Source organism: Stegostoma tigrinum, chromosome 41, assembly GCF_030684315.1.
Source record: "Stegostoma tigrinum isolate sSteTig4 chromosome 41, sSteTig4.hap1, whole genome shotgun sequence".
Taxonomy (NCBI): Eukaryota; Metazoa; Chordata; class Chondrichthyes; order Orectolobiformes; family Stegostomatidae; genus Stegostoma; species Stegostoma tigrinum.
The window spans coordinates 338,487-358,983 of NC_081394.1; the positions used below are offsets into that span (position 1 = coordinate 338,487).

Genomic DNA, 20,497 nt, shown 5'->3' on the forward strand with positions numbered 1-20,497 from the left:
GAGTGTGAGAGTGAGAGAGAGAGCGTGTGAGTGGGAGTGGGAATGAGAGTGAGTGTGAGAGTGGGAGTGGGAGAGTGTGAGAGTGAGAGAGAGAGCGTGTGAGTGGGAGTGGGAATGAGAGTGAGCGTGAGAGTGGGAGTGGGAGAGTGTGAGAGTGAGAGAGAGAGCGTATGAGTGGGAGTGGGAGTGAGTGTGAGAGTGGGAGTGGGAGAGTGTGAGAGTGAGAGAGAGAGCGTGTGAGTGGGAGTGGGAATGAGAGTGAGTGTGAGAGTGGGAGTGGGAGAGTGTGAGAGTGAGAGAGAGAGCGTGTGAGTGGGAGTGGGAATGAGAGTGAGCGTGAGAGTGGGAGTGGGAGAGTGTGAGAGTGAGAGAGAGAGCGTATGAGTGGGAGTGGGAGTGAGTGTGAGAGTGGGAGTGGGAGAGTGTGAGAGTGAGAGAGAGAGCGTGTGAGTGGGAGTGGGAATGAGAGTGAGTGTGAGAGTGGGAGTGGGAGAGTGTGAGAGTGAGAGAGAGAGCGTGTGAGTGGGAGTGGGAATGAGAGTGAGTGTGAGAGTGGGAGTGGGAGAGTGTGAGAGTGAGAGAGAGAGCGTGTGAGTGGGAGTGGGAATGAGAGTGAGCGTGAGAGTGGGAGTGGGAGAGTGTGAGAGTGAGAGAGAGAGCGTGTGAGTGGGAGTGGGAGTGGGAGTGAGTGTGTGAGAGTGAGATGTACCACACGAGGCTTGTATAGTTTCGGGAACAGCAGCTCGGTTTAATTCCATGTTACAGACGGTGCCACTTCAAACAGATGGCTCAGCCCCTGACATTAACCCGGGCTGGGATCGAGACGGGTTCACTGTGGGCTGGATTCCACTGCACAGACCCACCCCCTGTCACCGTGCGGGGGGTTTTCACAGACCCCCGTCACCATGTTGGAGGGGGGGTTCGCAGACCCCCGTCACCATGTTGGAGGGGGGGTTCGCAGACCCCCGTCACCATGTTGGAGGGGGGGTTCGCAGACCCCCGTCACCATGTTGGAGGGGGGGTTCGCAGACCCCCGTCACCATGTTGGAGGGGGGGTTCGCAGACCCCCGTCACCATGTTGGAGGGGGGGTTCGCAGACCCCCGTCACCATGTTGGAGGGGGGGTTCGCAGACCCCCGTCACCATGTTGGAGGGGGGGTTCGCAGACCCCCGTAACCATGTTGGAGGGGGGGTTCGCAGACCCCCGTCACCATGTTGGAGGGGGGGTTCGCAGACCCCCGTCACCATGTTGGAGGGGGGGTTCGCAGACCCCCGTAACCATGTTGGAGGGGGGGTTCGCAGACCCCCGTCACCATGTTGGAGGGGGGGTTCGCAGACCCCCGTCACCATGTTGGAGGGGGGGTTCGCAGACCCCCGTCACCATGTTGGAGGGGGGGTTCACAGACCCCCGTCACCATGTTGGAGGGGGGGTTCGCAGACCCCCACTCCTGACACTGTGCGGGGTGGTTCACAGGCACAGACCCCCGCCCCATCACCATGGGGGTGGGGGGGATTGTGCGTGGGGTGCTGAAGCCACAGCCCTGTGAACGTTGCCTCACTATTGCACAGTCCAATCCCAGCACGAGCCATGTTTGTCTATGAAACATTATTGGTGCACATTAAAACAAACCATTGCTTTTCCTGGACAGAGGGGGTGGGGGGTCGGGGTTGGGGGGTGGGGGGGGGGGTGTAGCGGGGGGAGCCGGTAACAACAGAAAACCCTGTGGCTTTAGCATCAGCTGACGACGACAAGGATTAAAACATAAAACCGCAGCTGTGGGCGTTCCCAGGTTAAAGCAGGCTCACAGATATCCCCAGGGACTAGCCCCATTTGGGCACCACCCCCCTGGGGGACCACTCCCCATTGGGCTCCACTCCCCATTGGGCTCCACTCCCCATTCCCATTTATAGTGACTGGGCTCCAACCGATGCCGGGATCTGAACTCGCTGAGCACAGTAACAGCAGCCAGTGAGGGAATGAGGGAGGAGAAGTGGGGTATAACTTTCTCAGGCCCCTCTGGCCCATCCTTTGCCCATCCACCAAGACCAGGATGTGCCCCCTTCTCCCTCAGCCCAACATCACTCTTCCAACATGGACCCAACTCCGAACTCCATTCTGCCCATCTCTGCCACACGCTCCCCCCAGCAGGATGGGTGGTTACAAAGGGATGCGGTCGGGAGCGGGGGGTGAATGATAGGATTGGGGAATGACCCCAGGGAGGATTCAGGGTCAGAGGTGGGCACGGGGTGGTTTGGGAGGGCGGGGGGGGGCAAGGAAGGAGTTGGCATTGGATCGGAAGAGGGTTTGAGAAAGGAGGGAGGTGCGGACAGTCACTGTGAGTGCACGGATAAGATACCCCTCTTCATGCACACTGGGATCAGGGGGAGGGGATCACCTCAGGCTGGGGTTTCTCAGCGTGCCCTCACTCAAGAGAATCCCAAAAACAAAACAACCCCCACCCCTTGAAGAATACAACAGGGGGAGTACCAACCCACCCACCCAACCCATGTAGGATGCAACCATCCTAGAGGCCCCACTCCCAACCCAACCAACCTCAAACCCACTCCCACACATGCCCAACCCTACCCCCACCCCAGCTCCGATGGGCCTCAGTTCTGCAACTGTTCGAAGAACTTGTAGGACGGATTCTCATATCCATGATTCTGCATCTTGCTGAGCTGCCTCTCCTCTGGGCTCAACATTGGGTCAACCTGCAGGGGGTAGTAAGCAGGAAGGACAGGAGCGTCAGCCCATCTGCCCATTGGTACAAAGCGGCGCCCGCATTGGGACACTGTAGAGCGGGAGTGAACGGGGAAGGGCTTTAGGTCCATGGGGACAGTGTGTAGTGGGAGTGAAGGGGACGGGGTTTGGGTGCGTGAGGACAGTGTGTGGCGAGAATGAAGGGGACGGGGTTCGGGAGCGTTGGGACGGTGTGTAGTGGGAGTGAAGGGGACGGGGTTCAGATCCGTGGGGACAGTGTGTAGCGGGAGTGAAGGGGACAGGGTTTGGGTGCGTGGGGACGATGTGTAGCGGGAGTGATGGGGACGGGGTTCGGATCCGTGGGGACGGTGTGTAGCGGGAGTGAAGGGGACGGGGTTCGGATCCGTGGGGACGGTGTGTGGGTCCGTGGGGCCAGTGTGTAGCGGGAGTGAAGGGGACGGGGTTCGGGTGCGTGGGGACGGTGTGTAGCGGGAGTGAAGGGGACGGGGTTCGGATCCGTGGGGACGGTGTGTGGGTCCGTGGGGACGGTGTGTAGCGGGAGTGAAGGGAACGGGATTTAGGTCCGTGGGGACGGTGAGTAATGGGAGTGAAGGGGCCGGGGTTTAGGTCCGTGGGGACTGGGTTTGGGTGCGTGGGGACTGTGTGTAGCGGGAGTGAAGGGGACGGGGTTCGGGTGCGTGGGGACGGTGTGTGGATCCAAAGGGACGCTGTGTAGCGGGAGTCAAGGGGACGGTGTGTGGGTCCGTGGGACGGTGTGTAGCGGGAGTGAAGGGGACGGGGTTCGGGTGCTTGGGGACGGTGTGTGGCGGGAGTGAAGGGGACGGGGTTCGGGTGCTTGGGGACGGTGTGTGGCGGGAGTGAAGGGGACGGGGTTTGGGTGCGTGGGGACGGGGTGTAGCGGGAGTGAAGGGGACGGGGTTCGGGTGCGTGGGGACGGTGTGTGGGTCCGTGGGGACGCTGTGTAGCGGGAGTGAAGGGGACGGGGTTCGGATCCGTGTGGACGGTGTGTAGCGGGAGTGAAGGGGACGGGATTTAGGTCCGTGGGGACGGTGAGTAATGGGAGTGAAGGGGACGGGGTTTAGGTCCGTGGGGACGGGGTTCGGGTGCGTGGGGACAGTGTGTAGCGGGAGTGAAGGGGACGGGGTTCGGATCCGTGTGGACGGTGTGTAGCGGGAGTGAAGGGGACGGGATTTAGGTCCGTGGGGACGGTGAGTAATGGGAGTGAAGGGGACGGGGTTTAGGTCCGTGGGGACGGGGTTCGGGTGCGTGGGGACAGTGTGTAGCGGGAGTGAAGGGGACGGGGTTCAGGTGCGTGGGGAGAGTGTGTGGCGGGAGTGAAGGGGACGGGGTTCGGGTGCGTGGGGACGGTGTGTGGCGGGAGTGAAGGGGACGGGGTTCAGGTGCGTGGGGATGGTGTGTAGCAGGAGTGCAGGGGACGGGGTTCAGGTCCGTGGGGAGAGTGTGTGGCGGGAGTGAAGGGGACGGGGTTCGGGTGCGTGGGGACGGTGTGTGGCGGGAGTGAAGGGGACGGGGTTCGGGTGCGTGGGGACGGTGTGTGGCGGGAGTGAAGGGGACGGGGTTCGGATCCGTGGGGACGGTGTGTAGCGGGAGTGAAGGGGATGGGGTTCGGATCCGTGGGGACGGTGTGTGGGTCCGTGGGGCCAGTGTGTAGCGGGAGTGAAGGGGACGGGGTTCGGGTGCGTGGGGACGGTGTGTAGCGGGAGTGAAGGGGACGGGGTTCGGATCCGTGGGGACGGTGTGTGGGTCCGTGGGGACGGTGTGTAGCGGGAGTGAAGGGAACGGGATTTAGGTCCGTGGGGACGGTGAGTAATGGGAGTGAAGGGGCCGGGGTTTAGGTCCGTGGGGACTGGGTTTGGGTGCGTGGGGACTGTGTGTAGCGGGAGTGAAGGGGACGGGGTTCGGGTGCGTGGGGACGGTGTGTGGGTCCAAAGGGACGCTGTGTAGCGGGAGTCAAGGGGACGGTGTGTGGGTCCGTGGGACGGTGTGTAGCGGGAGTGAAGGGGACGGGGTTCGGGTGCTTGGGGACGGTGTGTGGCGGGAGTGAAGGGGACGGGGTTCGGGTGCTTGGGGACGGTGTGTGGCGGGAGTGAAGGGGACGGGGTTTGGGTGCGTGGGGACGGGGTGTAGCGGGAGTGAAGGGGACGGGGTTCGGGTGCGTGGGGACGGTGTGTGGGTCCGTGGGGACGCTGTGTAGCGGGAGTGAAGGGGACGGGGTTCGGATCCGTGTGGACGGTGTGTAGCGGGAGTGAAGGGGACGGGATTTAGGTCCGTGGGGACGGTGAGTAATGGGAGTGAAGGGGACGGGGTTTAGGTCCGTGGGGACGGGGTTCGGGTGCGTGGGGACAGTGTGTAGCGGGAGTGAAGGGGACGGGGTTCAGGTGCGTGGGGATGGTGTGTAGCAGGAGTGCAGGGGACGGGGTTCAGGTCCGTGGGGAGAGTGTGTGGCGGGAGTGAAGGGGACGGGGTTCGGGTGCGTGGGGACGGTGTGTGGCGGGAGTGAAGGGGACGGTGTGTGGTGGGAGTGACGGGGACGGGGTTCGGGTGCGTGGGGAGAGTGTGTGGCAGGAGTGACGGGGACGGGGTTCGGGTGCGTGGGGAGAGTGTGTGGCGGGAGTGACGGGGACGGGGTTCGGGTGCGTGGGGACGGTGTGTGGCGGGAGTGACGGGGACGGGGTTCGGGTGCGTGGGGACGGTGTGTGGCGGGAGTGACGGGGTCGGGGTTCGGGTGCGTGGGGACGGTGTGTGGTGGGAGTGACGGGGACGGGGTTCGGGTGCGTGGGGAGAGTGTGTGGCGGGAGTGACAGGGACGGGGTTCGGGACTGTGGGGACGGTGTGTGGCGGGATTGACGGGGACGGGGTTCGGGTGCGTGGGGAGAGTGTGTGGCGGGAGTGACGGGGACGGGGTTCGGGTGCGTGGGGAGAGTGTGTGGCGGGAGTGACGGGGACGGGGTTCGGGTGCGTGGGGAGAGTGTGTGGCGGGAGTGACGGGGACAGGGTTCGGGTGCGTGGGGAGAGTGTGTGGCGGGAGTGACAGGGACGGGGTTCGGGACTGTGGGGACGGTGTGTGGCGGGATTGACGGGGACGGGGTTCGGGTGCGTGGGGAGAGTGTGTGGCGTGAGTGACGGGGACGGGGTTCGGGTGCGTGGGGAGAGTGTGTGGCGGGAGTGACGGGGACGGGGTTCGGGTGCGTGGGGAGAGTGTGTGGCGGGAGTGACGGGGACGGGGTTCGGGTGCGTGGGGAGAGTGTGTGGCGGGAGTGACGGGGACGGGGTTCGGGTGCGTGGGGAGAGTGTGTGGCGGGAGTGACGGGGACGGGGTTCGGGTGCGTGGGGAGAGTGTGTGGTGGGAGTGACGGGGACGGGGTTCGGGACTGTGGGGACAGTGTGTGGCGGGAGTGACGGGGACGGGGTTCGGGACTGTGGGGACGGTCTGCCCTGACGAGGGTAACTGACCTCGATAATGCCATGGCTGATGGTTCCATACGGTTTCCTGCGAACCATGAAGATGGATAGGACAACGATCATTGCGATGGTGACAGCGATGAGGAGCAGGCTGATGACAGTGCCTTTATTGAGTCTGACCTTTGATTCCGGTTCCTGCAAAGAAATGGGAAACAGGAAATGAATGTGAAACACAGGGATGAGGAGCGGGAATCTGTACCGCAATCTGTGACCTACTCACCAGTTCATCCCTCTGTATTCCCGATGTCTCCTTTGAATTGTAAATCACCTCAACGGAGTCCTCGAGCTGGAAAGGTCCAGAGAGATCGACAGAGAGGGTCAGATACGGACCAATACAGACCAGCCCAAGGGTCATTGACAACGTCACTGAGGGTCAAAGGGCGGTGGCGTTCGGAGCAGGCAGCAGGCGATCGGTCAGAGGTCAGGGCTGAGGGGAGGGTCAGGCGACAGGGTGAGGGAGAGGGTGATGGAGTGAGAAAGGGAGAGGGTGAGGGGGAGAGCGAAGAAGGAGAAGGAGACATGGGGAGGGAGGCAGGGTGTGCGAAAGGGAGAAGGAGGGGGAGAGATAGTCAGAGAGTTGGAAGGGGGAGAGAGTGAGAGAGTGAGGGGGAGGGCGAGGGAGAGTGAGGGAGAAGGTGTGACGAGGGTGAAGGAGAGAGGAGGATGGAGAGATGGGAGGGAAAGTGGCTGTGGGAGAGGGTCAGAGAGTGGGAAGGCGGAGAGTGGGAAGGCGGAGAGAGGGAGCGGAGGGAGTAAGGGCAAGCAAGAGAGGGTGAGGGAGCGAGGGGGAGGAATAGAGCGTGAGGTATAGAGGGCGCAGGAGAGGGAGAAGCAGTGGGGGTTTCAGTGGGTGAGGGTGTGGAAAGGGGGAGTGAGGGAGAATTACGGATCAATGGGAGGGTGAGGGAGACTAGCAGGGAGAGGCATAGGTGAGAGTGAGAGAGAGTAGGATGGGGAGGTGCAGCTGAGGGTGAGGGAGAGCACGAGGGTGAGGTGAGGGTGAGGGAGAGGGGGAGGTGAGGGCAAGGGAGAGTAAGAGGGGAAGTGAGGTTGAGGGAGAGTAAGAGGGGAAGTGAGGGTGAGGGAGAGTAAGAGGGGAAGTGAGGGTGAGGGTGAGGTGAGGGTGAGGGAGAGTAGAAGGGTGAGGTGAGGGCGAGGTTGAGGGAAGGTGCATGTGAGGGTAAGGATGAGTATGAGGGGATGATGAGGCTGAGGGAGAATATGAGGTGATGGTGAGGGTGGGGAGAGTATGAGGGCGGGGAGAGTATGGGGGACGGTGAGGGAGCGAGGGGGAGAATGAGGGGACGGTGAGGGTGAGGGGGCGAGGGGTTGATGGTGAGGGGGCGAGGGGTGGCTGGGGCAAGGGGTGGATGGGGCGAGGGGGGGACGGGGAGATGGCGAAGGTGCGAGGGGGAGGGGGCGAGGGGGAGGGGGCGAGGGAGTGAAGCAGAGATAGTGAGGCTGAGGGGGAGATCGTGAGGGAGTGAAGGGGAGATAGTGAGGGAATCAGGGGTAGGAGGTGAGGGAGCAAGGGGTAGATGGCGAGGGGGCACGAGGGGCTGCAAGGGGCGCGAGGGGGAGGGAGCGAGCGGGAAATAGTGAGGGAGTGAAGCGGAGGGAGCAAGGGGGAGGGAGCGAGGGAGCGAGGCGGAGGGAGCAAGGGGGAGGGAGCGAGGCAGAGGGAGTGAAGGGGAGGGAGCGAGGCGGAGGGAGCGAGGCGGAGGGAGCGAGGCGGAGGGAGCGAGGGGGAGGGAGCGAGGGGGAGGGAGCGAGGCGGAGGGAGCGAGGGGGAGGGAGCGAGGGGGAGGGAGCGAGGGGGAGGGAGCGAGGCGGAGGGAGCGAGGGGGAGGGAGCGAGGGGAGTCCTTACCATGTCCTCATACTCTGTAATAAATCTCTGCTCCTCGTACGATTGGGTCACAACTGTGTCCGAGTAATCAACCAATCCAAAACCTGCAGGGTCACAGAGAACAGCCAATCAATGGACAGGAATCCTGAATCTCAGCGTTCACCAGCGACATCATTCAGCAAAACCTCAAAATGATCACTGGATGCAGATCAGTGATCCTGGAATCGACCAATGGCCTCTCCCGTCGTACACTGACTGGTGTCTCTCAGTCCCCCCTCTCTCTCTCTCAGGGAGATATCTGTACACTGACTGGTGTCTCTCAGTCCCCCCTGTCTCTCTCAGGGAGATATCTGTACACTGACTGGTGTCTCTCAGTCCCCCCTGTCTCTCTCAGGGAGATATCTGTACACTGACTGGTGTCTCTCAGTCCCCCCTGTCTCTCTCAGGGAGATATCTGTACACTGACTGGTGTCTCTCAGTCCCCCCTCTCTCTCTCAGGGAGATATCTGTACACTGACTGGTGTCTCTCAGTCCCCCCTCTCTCTCTCTCAGGGAGATATCTGTACACTGACTGGTGTCTCTCAGTCCCCCCTCTCTCTATCTCAGGGAGATATCTGTACACTGACTGGTGTCTCTCAGTCCCCTCTCTCTCTCTAAGGGAGATATCTGTACACTGACTGGTGTCTCTCAGTCCCCCCTGTCTCTCTCTCAGGGAGATATCTGTACACTGACTGGTGTCTCTCAGTCCCCCCCTCTCTCTCTCTCAGGGAGATATCTGAACACTGACTGGTGTCTCTCAGTCCCCCCCCTCTCTCTCTCTCAGGGAGATATCTGTACACTGACTGGTGTCTCTCAGTCCCCTCTCTCTCTCTCTCTCAGGGAGATATCTGTACACTGACTGGTGTCTCTCAGTCCCCCCCCTCTCTCTCAGGGAGATATCTGTACACTGACTGGTGTCTCTCAGTCCCCTCTCTCTCTCTCAGGGAGATATCTGTACACTGACTGGTGTCTCTCAGTCCCCCCTGTCTCTCTCAGGGAGATATCTGTTCACTGACTGGTGTCTCTCAGTCCCCCCCCCTCTCTCTCTCTCAGGGAGATATCTGTACACTGACTGGTGTCTCTCAGTCCCCCTCTCTCTCTCTCAGGGAGATATCTGTACACTGACTGGTGTCTCTGAGTCCCCTCTCTCTCTCTCAGGGAGATATCTGTACACTGACTGGTGTCTCTCAGTCCCCCCTCTCTCTCTCTCAGGGAGATATCTGTACACTGACTGGTGTCTCTCAGTCCCCCCCCTCTCTCTCAGGGAGATATCTGTACACCGACTGGTGTCTCTCAGTTCCCCCCCTCTCTCTCAGGGAGATATCTGTACACTGACTGGTGTCTCTCAGTCCCCTCTCTCTCTCAGGGAGATATCTGTACACTGACTGGTGTCTCTCAGTCCCCTCGCTCTCTCTCAGGGAGATATCTGTACACTGACTGGTGTCTCTCAGTCCCCCCTGTCTCTCTCAGGGAGATATCTGTACACTGACTGGTGTCTCTCAGTCCCCTCTCTCTCAGGGAGATATCTGTACACTGACGGGTGTCTCTCAGTCCCCCCTCTCTCTCTCTCTCAGGGAGATATCTGTACACTGACTGGTGTCTCTCAGTGCCCCCCCTCTCTCTCAGGGAGATATCTGTACACTGACGGGTGTCTCTCAGTCCCCCCTCTCTCTCTCTCTCAGGGAGATATCTGTACACTGACTGGTGTCTCTCAGTCCCCTCTCTCTCTCAGAGAGATATCTGTACACTGACTGGTGTCTCTCAGTCCCCCCCCTCTCTCTCTCTCTCAGGGAGATATCTGTACACTGACTGGTGTCTCTCAGTCCCCTCTCTCTCTCTCTCAGGGAGATATCTGTACACTGACTGGTGTCTCTCAGTCCCCTCTCTCTCTCTCAGGGAGATATCTGTACACTGACTGGTGTCTCTCAGTCCCCCCCCCCTCTCTCTCTCTCAGGGAGATATCTGTACACTGACTGGTGTCTCTCAGTCCCCCCTCTCTCTCTCTCAGGGAGATATCTGTACACTGACTGGTGTCTCTCAGTCCCCTCTCTCTCTCTCTCTCAGGGAGATATCTGTACACTGACTGGTGTCTCTCAGTCCCCCCTCTCTCTCTCAGGGAGATATCTGTACACTGACTGGTGTCTCTCAGTCCCCTCTCTCTCTCTCTCTCAGGGAGATATCTGTACACTGACTGGTGTCTCTCAGTCCCCCCTCTCTCTCTCAGGGAGATATCTGTACACTGACTGGTGTCTCTCAGTCCCCCCCCTCTCTCTCAGGGAGATATCTGTACACTGACTGGTGTCTCTCAGTCCCCTCTCTGTCTCTCAGGGAGATATCTGTACACTGACTGGTGTCTCTCAGTCCCCCCTCTCTCTCTCTCAGGGAGATATCTGTACACTGACTGGTGTCTCTCAGTCCCCTCTCTCTCTCTCTCTCAGGGAGATATCTGTACACTGACTGGTGTCTCTCAGTCCCCCCTCTCTCTCTCAGGGAGATATCTGTACACTGACTGGTGTCTCTCAGTCCCCCCCCTCTCTCTCAGGGAGATATCTGTACACTGACTGGTGTCTCTCAGTCCCCTCTCTCTCTCTCTCAGGGAGATATTTGTACACTGACTGGTGTCTCTCAGTCCCCCCTCTCTCTCTCTCTGGGAGATATCTGTACACTGACTGGTGTCTCTCAGTCCCCCCCCCCTCTCTCTCTCAGGGAGATATCTGTACACTGACTGGTGTCTCTCAGTCCCCTCTCTCTCTCTCAGGGAGATATCTGTACACTGACTGGTGTCTCTCAGTCCCCTCTCTCTCTCTCAGGGAGATATCTGTACACTGACTGGTGTCTCTCAGTCCCCTCTCTCTCTCTCTCTCTCTCTCTCTCAGGGAGATATCTGTACACTGACTGGTGTCTCTCAGTCCCCCCCTCTCTCTCAGGGAGATATCTGTACACTGACTGGTGTCTCTCAGTCCCCCCCCTCTCTCTCTCTCAGGGAGATATCTGTACACTGACTGGTGTCTCTCAGTCCCCCCTCTCTCTCTCTCAGGGAGATATCTGTACACTGACTGGTGTCTCTCAGTCCCCCCTCTCTCTCTCAGGGAGATATCTGTACACTGACTGGTGTCTCTCAGTCCCCTCTCTCTCTCTCTCTCAGGGAGATATCTGTACACTGACTGGTGTCTCTCAGTCCCCCCTCTCTCTCAGGGAGATATCTGTACACTGACTGGTGTCTCTCAGTCCCCCCCCTCTCTCTCAGGGAGATATCTGTACACTGACTGGTGTCTCTCAGTCCCCTCTCTGTCTCTCAGGGAGATATCTGTACACTGACTGGTGTCTCTCAGTCCCCCCCCTCTCTCTCAGGGAGATATCTGTACACTGACTGGTGTCTCTCAGTCCCCTCTCTGTCTCTCAGGGAGATATCTGTACACTGACTGGTGTCTCTCAGTCCCCCCTCTCTCTCTCTCTCAGGGAGATATCTGTACACTGACTGGTGTCTCTCAGTCCCCCCTCTCTCTCTCTCTCAGGGAGATATCTGTACACTGACTGGTGTCTCTCAGTCCCCCCTCTCTCTCTCTCTCAGGGAGATATCTGTACACTGACTGGTGTCTCTCAGTCCCCCCTCTCTCTCTGTCTCAGGGAGATATCTGTACACTGACTGGTGTCTCTCAGTCCCCCCTCTCTCTCTCTCAGGGAGATATCTGTACACTGACTGGTGTCTCTCAGTCCCCCCCCCCCCTCTCTCTCTCAGGGTGATATCTGTACACTGACTGATGTCTCTCAGTCCCCTCTCTCTCTCTCAGGGAGATATCTGTACACTGACTGGTGTCTCTCAGTCCCCCCTCTCTCTCTCAGGGAGATATCTGTACACTGACTGGTGTCTCTCAGTCCCCCCCCCTCTCTCTCAGGGAGATATCTGTACACTGACTGGTGTCTCTCAGTCCCCCCCCCTCTCTCTCAGGGAGATATCTGTACACTGACTGGTGTCTCTCAGTCCCCCCTCTCTCTCTCTCAGGGAGATATCTGTACACTGACTGGTGTCTCTCAGTCCCCCCTCTCTCTCTCAGGGAGATATCTGTACACTGACTGGTGTCTCTCAGTCCCCCCTCTCTCTCTCTCAGGGAGATATCTGTACACTGACTGGTGTCTCTCAGTCCCCCCCCTCTCTCTCTCTCTCAGGGAGATATCTGTACACTGACTGGTGTCTCTCAGTCCCCCCCCCCCCCCCTCTCAGGGAGATATCTGTACACTGACTGGTGTCTCTCAGTCCCCTCTCTCTCTCTCAGGGAGATATCTGTACACTGACTGGTGTCTCTCAGTCCCCTCTCTCTCAGGGAGATATCTGTACACTGACTGGTGTCTCTCAGTCCCCCCTCTCTCTCTCTCATGGAGATATCTGTACACTGACTGGTGTCTCTCAGTCCCCCCCTCTCTCTCTCAGGGAGATATCTGTACACTGACTGGTGTCTCTCAGTCCCCTCTCTCTCTCTCAGGGAGATATCTGTACACTGACTGGTGTCTCTCAGTCCCCCCCCTCTCTCTCAGGGAGATATCTGTACACTGACTGGTGTCTCTCAGTTCCCCCCCTCTCTCTCTCTCTCAGGGAGATATCTGTACACTGACTGGTGTCTCTCAGTCCCCCCCCTCTCTCTCAGGGAGATATCTGTACACTGACTGGTGTCTCTCAGTCCCCTCTCTCTCTCTCAGGGAGATATCTGAACACTGACTGGTGTCTCTCAGTCCCCTCTCTCTCTCTCTCTCTCTCTCAGGGAGATATCTGTACACTGACTGGTGTCTCTCAGTCCCCTCTCTCTCTCTCTCAGGGAGATATCTGTACACTGACTGGTGTCTCTCAGTCCCCTCTCTCTCTCTCAGGGAGATATCTGTACACTGACTGGTGTCTCTCAGTCCCCTCTCTCTCTCTCAGGGAGATATCTGTACACTGACTGGTGTCTCTCAGTCCCCCTCTCTCTCTCTCAGGGAGATATCTGTACACTGACTGGTGTCTCTCAGTCCCCACTCTCTCTCTCTCAGGGAGATATCTGTACACTGACTGGTGTCTCTCAGTCCCCCCCCTCTCTCTCTCAGGGAGATATCTGTACACTGACTGGTGTCTCTCAGTCCCCCTCTCTCTCTCTCTCTCAGGGAGATATCTGTACACTGACTGGTGTCTCTCAGTCCCCCCTCTCTCTCTCTCAGGGAGATATCTGTACACTGACTGGTGTCTCTCAGTCCCCCCTCTCTCTCTCTCAGGGAGATATCTGTACACTGACTGGTGTCTCTCAGTCCCCCCCCTCTCTCTCTCTCTCAGGGAGATATCTGTACACTGACTGGTGTCTCTCAGTCCCCTCTCTCTCTCTCAGGAGATATCTGTACACTGACTGGTGTTTCTCAGTCCCCTCTCTCTCTCTCAGGGTGATATCTGTACACTGACTGGTGTCTCTCAGTCCCCTCTCTCTCAGGGAGATATCTGTACACTGACTGGTGTCTCTCAGTCCCCACTCTCTCTCTCTCAGGGAGATATCTGTACACTGACTGGTGTCTCTCAGTCCCCCCCTCTCTCTCTCAGGGAGATATCTGTACACTGACTGGTGTCTCTCAGTCCCCCCTCTCTCTCTCTCAGGGAGATATCTGTACACTGACTGGTGTCTCTCAGTCCCCTCTCTCTCTCTCTCTCTCTCTCAGGGAGATATCTGTACACTGACTGGTGTCTCTCAGTCCCCTCTCTCTCTCTCAGGGAGATATCTGTACACTGACTGGTGTCTCTCAGTCCCCCCTCTCTCTCTCTCAGGGAGATATCTGTACACTGACTGGTGTCTCTCAGATCCCCCCTCTCTCTCTCAGGGAGATATCTGTACACTGACTGGTGTCTCTCAGTCCCCCCTCTCTCTCTCTCAGGGAGATATCTGTACACTGACTGGTGTCTCTCAGTCCCCCCCCTCTCTCTCTCTCTCAGGAGATATCTGTACACTGACTGGTGTCTCTCAGTCCCCCCCCCCCCCCCTCTCAGGGAGATATCTGTACACTGACTGGTGTCTCTCAGTCCCCTCTCTCTCTCTCAGGGAGATATCTGTACACTGACTGGTGTCTCTCAGTCCCCTCTCTCTCAGGGAGATATCTGTACACTGACTGGTGTCTCTCAGTCTCCACTCTCTCTCTCTCAGGGAGATATCTGTACACTGACTGGTGTCTCTCAGTCCCCCCCTCTCTCTCTCAGGGAGATATCTGTACACTGACTGGTGTCTCTCAGTCCCCCCTCTCTCTCAGGGAGATATCTGTACACTGACTGGTGTCTCTCAGTCCCCCTCTCTCTCTCTCAGGGAGATATCTGTACACTGACTGGTGTCTCTCAGTCCCCCCCTCTCTCTCTCAGGGAGATATCTGTACACTGACTGGTGTCTCTCAGTCCCCCCCTCTCTCTCTCAGGGAGATATCTGTACACTGACTGGTGTCTCTCAGTTCCCCCCCTCTCTCTCAGGGAGATATCTGTACACTGACTGGTGTCTCTCAGTCCCCCCCTCTCTCTCTCAGGGAGATATCTGTACACTGACACTGTGTTAATGAAGCTGTTCCCCTGGTTGTCTCACCTTGTTTGTGGGTGCTTTGTGTCTCCGTTGTTGTTCCTTATTCGATGGGGTCCAGAATCCACGGGCCATGAGGGAACAAGCCACCACGGTGAGGGCGGTGCAAGAGGGAGGTACAGAGGGAGGTGCAGGAGGGAGGTTCAGGAGGGCAGCGCGGAGGGAGGTACGGAGGGCGGTGCAGGAGGGCGGCGCAGGAGGGCGGCGCAGGAGGGACATGGGCAGTAGGTCATTAAAATGGAATTGAAAGCGTTGATGAAGTTTACATCTTGTACAGAGGGTCAGATGGAATGGGAGAGAGAGGAGAACGGAGAGGTGGGGGAAGGAGAGGGTTGAAAAGGAGAGGGGGGGTGAAAAGGAGAGGGGGGTGAAAAGGAGAGGGGTGGGGGTGAAGTGGGGGTCTCGGGTGAAGGGGGGGCAGGGTGAAAGGGGGGTCGGGTGAAGGAGAGGAGGGGAATTGGAGGGAGTGAGAGAGAGAGGGAAAAGGAGGCAGAGAGAGAGTGAGAGAGAGGGAAAAGGAGGGTGTGAACGAGAGAGGGAAAAGGAGAGAGAGGGAACGAGAGAGAGAGATATAATGTCAGAACACTGCATGGGAAGATCCCACTGGAAATTCTGGGGAATGTGCCTGATCCCTCCCTGTTACCCCTCTGTTACCCCTAACCCTCACTCGAGGCTCACACTAGCCCTCACCCTGTTACACCTCACGGGGAGCGTACACATACACCCACTCCCCCACCCCCCAAACCCCCACTCCCCCACCCCCCAAACCCCCACTCCCACACCCCCCAAACCCCCACTCTGTAGCCGACACTGACCCCCTGGGGGGGGGTGGTGGGAGGTAGGTGTGTGAGTGAGGGGTGATCGGAGGCACAGGGCGTGTGTTATACCCCACAAACGCTCAGACACATCCCTACCCCACCCCTGCCTTGTGTATCCACCCCCCCCACCCCAACACCCACCCGTACCTGTGGGTGGGTGACCGCGAGCACTCGCTGGGTGCTGAGGGTGGGGTCGATTGGTCTCGGGACCCCCTCCCTCTCTCCCTCCGATACAGAGGCAGCCAGCTCAGTCAGGGTCTCCTGCTCCCGTGAATGCAGGCTGTGCTCCTGCACTGCCTCCACTGATTTTCCGGGGGGGGGGGTAGAGGGAAGGGGAGAGGGACGAGGGTGGGGGGAGAGGAGGGAGAGAGAGGTGAAGTGGGGGAGGAGGGGGATGGCAAGGGGGTTAAGGGAGAGGGAAGGGGTTTAAGGGAGAGGGGAGGAGAGCAGGGAGGGGAGGGGGGAGGGGAAGGGGAAGGGGAGCGGGGAGGGGCAGGGGGAGGTGAGGGGGGGAGGTGTGAGGGGGGAGGTCGGGGGGGGAGGTGAGGGGGAGGGGGGAGGAGAGGGGGTATGGGAGGGGGGAGAGGGAGAGAGAGGCATGGGGAGGGGAAGGGGGACCGGTGAGCAGGGAGGGGAAGCAGGAGAGGGAGGGGAGGGGAGTGGGAGAGGTAGGGGGGAGGGGAGATGGGGGGTGAGGGAGGAGTGGAGGGGGGAGCAAGGGGAGTGGGGAGAGGGAGGGGGAGCGGGGAGGAGGAGGCGGTGTGAGGAGACGGAGGGGTCGAAGGGGTTGCGGAGAGAGACGGGGGGAGAGGAAAAGTCATAAACAATATGAATCTGCACTTACATAGCACCCATATTGGTTGGGGGTCGGGGGGAAGGGAGGGTGCGAGAGGGGGGGACGCATCACTTTGTGAAGGTGGCAGGACTGTGTCGGGGGGGGTGGGAGACAGAGAGAGGGCAGTGAATAAAGCACACAGTGCCCTCAGCTTTACTCACAGGGCCTCGGAGTACCGGGGGGTTGGGGTGGGTGGGTGCGGGGGCCGGTGGGCTAATTTGTGCAAGAGCCTTCTTACTCCTCAGCTTTTTATTTATTTATTTGTGGGACTTGGGCATCGCTGCCTGGGTCCGGCGTTTATTGCCCCGTCCCTAGTTGCCCCCTCCCCTTGAGAAGGTGGGGGTGAGCTGCCTACTTGACCCGCTGCAGCCCATGTGCTGTAGGGATGACCCCTTAGGGAGAGAATTCCCAGATTCTGACCCAGCGACACTGAAGGAACGGGGATATATTTCCCAAGTCAGGATGGGGTGGGGCTCGGAGGGGAACTTGCAGGGGCTGGTGGTCCCATGTACCTGCTGCCCCTTGTCCTTCCCGATGGAAGTGGCCGTGGGTTTGGAAGGTGCTGCCTGAGGGACCTTGGTGAGGTTCTGCAGAGCATCTTGTAGATGGTACACACTGCTGCAGCTGAGCGTCGGTGGGGGGGAGGGAGTGGGATGTTGGTGGATGTGGGGCAGATCGTGCTCATACCCACAGCCACGCTCCAATAAACACTCACAAGGACCAAAGGCCCCATTCCCAACACACGCAGAAAACAACGAGGTTTGGGAAGTGCCATGCAATGACTCCCATAGGCACTGCACAGGAAGGAAACTAGCGATCAGAACACACAAACATCCCCCAGCGGCTAAACAGCACGACAAACTCCCCTTCATATCAGTACACTCGACAACGAAACCATCAATTTAACTGGGACAAGGTAACCGTCCCAGCTCGAGCCAATCACAGACACGCTGGAGAATTCCCACAGGCCTGGCTCTCCACCCACAATGCAATCAATAAACACGGGGAATTACACCCCACGTACTAACCCTCACAAAGAAAACCCAGAAAGGAGACAACCCAGGAGGGCAGGCCTTACGAGGGAAGGTTGAGGGAGCTCGGGCTCTTCTCATTGGAGCAAAGAAGGACGAGAGGTAATTTCATAGAGGTCTATAGGGTGATGAGAGGCATAGATGGAGCGGATAGTCAGAGACATTTTCCCAGGGCGGGAATGAGTATTCCGAGGGGCTGTAATTTGAAGGTGATTGCAGGAAGGTATAGGGGGGATGTCAGAGGTAGGTTGCTCACACAGAGAGTGGTTCTCGTGTGGAACGCGCTGCCGGCCATGGGAGTGGAGTCAGACACTTTAGAGACTTTTAAGCGACTCTTGGATAGGCACATGGAGGATAGTGAAATGTAGGGTGGGCAGTGTAGATTGATCAGAGTAGGATAATACCATGGGCTCTATGTTCTGTGCTCTATGTTCTAACCGAACTCAACAGACCGGATTATATCAATTCCAAACAGAGCAGAGCTGCATCGCTTCATCGGAGGCCACGCTGATGCTGTTACTGAGCGGGGTGACACCATGTCTGTGTGATAACCAGCCAGCTCAGGGAGAGAGCCAGCGTCCTCACCCACAGCCTTCAGAGGTTGGGGCGGATCCCCCTCAGAGAGGAGAAGGCTGAGGGACAGGGAGATTCAATCGGCGGTTGGGGCGGGGGGGTAGTTTCAAACCTGTGAGTAAGGGCTGGACAGAGTCGATCGGGAGAAGCTGTTCCTGCTGGGAAAAGGAACAAGAACGAGGTGGGGGTGGGGGCGGTAGATTTAGAGTAATGTGCAAACGGAGGGAGGGGGATGTGAGGGTAAACACTGTGTTCCCCCCCACCCCCTAGTGAGTAGTTGGGGGTGGGATATACTGCCTAGAAATGTGGGGTTGTAGGGGGAAGCAGGATCAATTGGAGCATTAGGGAGGGGCATTGGATGGGAATTGGGATAGAAATGGGTGGGCAGGGAGATGGGGGGGAAATGGGAAGAGGTCAGACCCTAATTCCCGTTTCCTTCCGGAACTGTACCAGGATCACTTCCATCTGAGCGAGATTCTGACAAAGGTGCGAAGCGTGTGAGAGAGGGAGAGGATTTAGGGAGAGAGTTTCACCCCACTCCCCCCAACCCCACCCCCTGCCGAGTGTCACTTACACACACTGCGGCCCAGCATTAAAGCCAAGTCGGGGAATTTAAACAACAAGGAAACAGTTTGATTCATTCTCTCCTCAATCACTCGCACGTGAGTAAGGACCTGAGAGAGAGAGAGAGAGACAGACAGAGACAGAGAGGGAGACAGACAGGGAGGGAGAGACGGACAGACAGGGAAAGAGGGAGAGACAGACAGACAGAGAGAGAGAGAGAGGGAGACAGGCAGACAGAAAGAGAGAGAGACAGAGAGGGAGAGACAGACAGACAGAGAGAGAGAGGGGGAGAGACAGACAGACAGAGAGAGAGAGAGGGAGACAGAGAGAGAGGGAGACAGACAGACAGAGAGAGAGAGACAGAGAGAGAGGGAGACAGACAGACAGACAGAGACAGAGGAAGAAAGAGAGATAGAGCGAGAGAGAGACAGAGACAGACAGAGAGGGAGAGAGACAGCGAGAGAGAGAGAGACAGAGAGAGAGGGGCAGAGATGTAGAGAGAGACAGACAGAGAGGGACAGACAGTTAGAGACAGAAAGAGAACGACAAAGAGAGAGAGAGACACAGGAAGAAGGGAAGAGAGAGAGGGAGAGAGTGAGAAAAAAATAGAGAGAGATGGTGTCAGCACATTTTTCTCTGAGAACATCACCCAACCCCTCCGTGATCCCCCGACCCCCATGAGCCCCAGAATACTATGGTAAACCAGATCCTGTGACCCCAGAGACCTGTAATCCCCCGAATCCCCATGATCCCCTGACCTACAGATTCTCTGCACCCCAGGTCCCTGTGATCACCTGACCCCCATGAGCACCAGATCCCTGCGATCCCCCGAATCCCCATGATCCCCTGACCTACAGATTCTCTGCACCCCAGGTCCCTGTGATCACCTGACCCCCATGAGCACCAGATCCCTGCGATCCCCCGAATCCCCATGATCCCCTGACCTACAGATTCTCTGCACCCCAGGTCCCTGTGATCACCTGACCCCCATGAGCACCAGATCCCTGCGATCCCCCGAATCTCCATGATCCCCTGACCTACAGATTTCCTGCACCCCAGGTCCCTGTGATCACCTGACCCCCATGAGCACCAGATCCCTGCGATCCCCCGAATCTCCATGATCCCCTGACCTACAGATTTCCTGCACCCCAGGTCCCTGTGATCACCTGACCCCCATGAGCACCAGATCCCTGCGATCCCCCGAATCTCCATGATCCCCGACCTACAGATTTCCTGCACCTCAGGTCCCTGTGATCACCTGACCCTTGTGAGCCCGAGATCCCTATGATTCCCAGAATCCCATTGAGCCCCCTCCCAGTTATCTCCTGAAACCCCAGATCCACTGTGATCCCAAATCTTCATGACCACCTGACACCCAACATCCCCTGAATCCCGTGAGCTCAAGATCCCTGTGATCCCCTGACCCTCATGATGCCAGATCCCATAATCCACTGACTCCCATGGGATCCCCAGATCGTCTGATACCAGATCCCCGTGATCTCCTGAGCCCCAAGCTCACTCTGAATACTTTCTGGACCCCAAGGGTCACATCTGTCAACCACACTGACCTCTGAGTGACCCTTGACCTCCGACTGAGCTGCGAGTTGTGGCTGACCCCTGACATGTGACCCCGGAACTAACCCCTCACCTGGAATTTCATTTGCCGAGCCTTTTCGGGATCCTCCAGGAGGGTTCGCCTGTAGTTACGGATCGTCAGCTTCCGATCCTTCCCTTCGGCTCGAATGTACCGCACCACCGCCTGGTACACCCTGTTCGCCTGTGGGGCCGACAACAGTCAGACACCGACTAGACACGGGCTAGACACGGGGAGACGCTGGCAAGACGCGGGGGAGACACCAGTGAGACACAGGCTAGACACGGGGGAGACACCGGCGAGGCACAGGCTAGACACGGGGGAGACACCAGCGAGACACGGGGGAGACACCGGCGAGACGCGGGGGAGACACCGGCGAGACACGGGGGGGGGAGACACGGGGGAGACACCGGCGAGACACG

General features: G+C 58.6%; 1 protein-coding gene across 1 annotated transcript in view; it reads right to left on the reverse strand.

Annotated features, from left to right (window-relative positions):
• Positions 1-727: 727 nt before the first annotated feature.
• Positions 728-20,497, reverse strand: part of aplp1 (amyloid beta (A4) precursor-like protein 1) — a 48,404-nt gene continuing 28,634 nt past the window's right edge. Inside the window, exons 10-17 of the mRNA XM_059641267.1 lie at positions 20,130-20,258; positions 18,492-18,591; positions 15,616-15,780; positions 14,667-14,702; positions 8,074-8,156; positions 6,425-6,490; positions 6,196-6,339; positions 728-2,711 (exon numbers count right to left, since the gene is read on the reverse strand). Of these exons, the coding sequence (XP_059497250.1) occupies positions 2,610-2,711; positions 6,196-6,339; positions 6,425-6,490; positions 8,074-8,156; positions 14,667-14,702; positions 15,616-15,780; positions 18,492-18,591; positions 20,130-20,258 (825 nt within the window). The 3' untranslated portion in view covers positions 728-2,609. The remainder of the gene's footprint in view (positions 2,712-6,195; positions 6,340-6,424; positions 6,491-8,073; positions 8,157-14,666; positions 14,703-15,615; positions 15,781-18,491; positions 18,592-20,129; positions 20,259-20,497) is intronic.